At 52.8% G+C, this 301-nt stretch overlaps 1 protein-coding gene across 1 annotated transcript in view; it reads right to left on the bottom strand.

The window, feature by feature from the left end:
• Nucleotides 1-301, bottom strand: part of SLC6A5 (solute carrier family 6 member 5) — a 35175-nt gene that overhangs the window by 30799 nt on the left and 4075 nt on the right. The window contains exon 3 of the mRNA XM_009637087.1: nucleotides 110-248. Coding sequence (XP_009635382.1) covers nucleotides 110-248 — 139 coding nt within the window. The remainder of the gene's footprint in view (nucleotides 1-109; nucleotides 249-301) is intronic.

The raw sequence follows: 301 nt of genomic DNA, 5'->3' as shown, positions 1-301 counted from the left end.
GGCAGCCGCCGGCCCCCGCTTCCCTCGTGTTTTTCCCTTCCAAAAAAGCAGGGACCGGCTCAGCCACGTACGGTACTGCGGGTAGAGAGACAGGAAAAAGCCATCATACCTCCCCCATTCTTAAAGGCCAGGTACGGGAACCTCCAGACATTGCCCAGCCCCACTGCATAACCCACCATGGAGAGGATGAAATCCAGCTTGCTAGACCAGTTCCCTCGGGCTTTATTTTCATCCCCTACATCGTCTTCCTAAAGGGGGGGGAAAGGGGAGAGGGGAAAAAAAAAAAAAAAAAAAAAAGAGA

The sequence above is a fragment of the Egretta garzetta genome, unplaced genomic scaffold (genome assembly GCF_000687185.1).
Source record: "Egretta garzetta isolate BGI_Z169 unplaced genomic scaffold, ASM68718v1 scaffold454, whole genome shotgun sequence".
Taxonomy (NCBI): domain Eukaryota; kingdom Metazoa; phylum Chordata; class Aves; order Pelecaniformes; family Ardeidae; genus Egretta; species Egretta garzetta.
The sequence above is the reverse complement of the archived record's forward strand: the minus strand, read 5'-3'. Positions and strand labels throughout refer to the sequence as shown.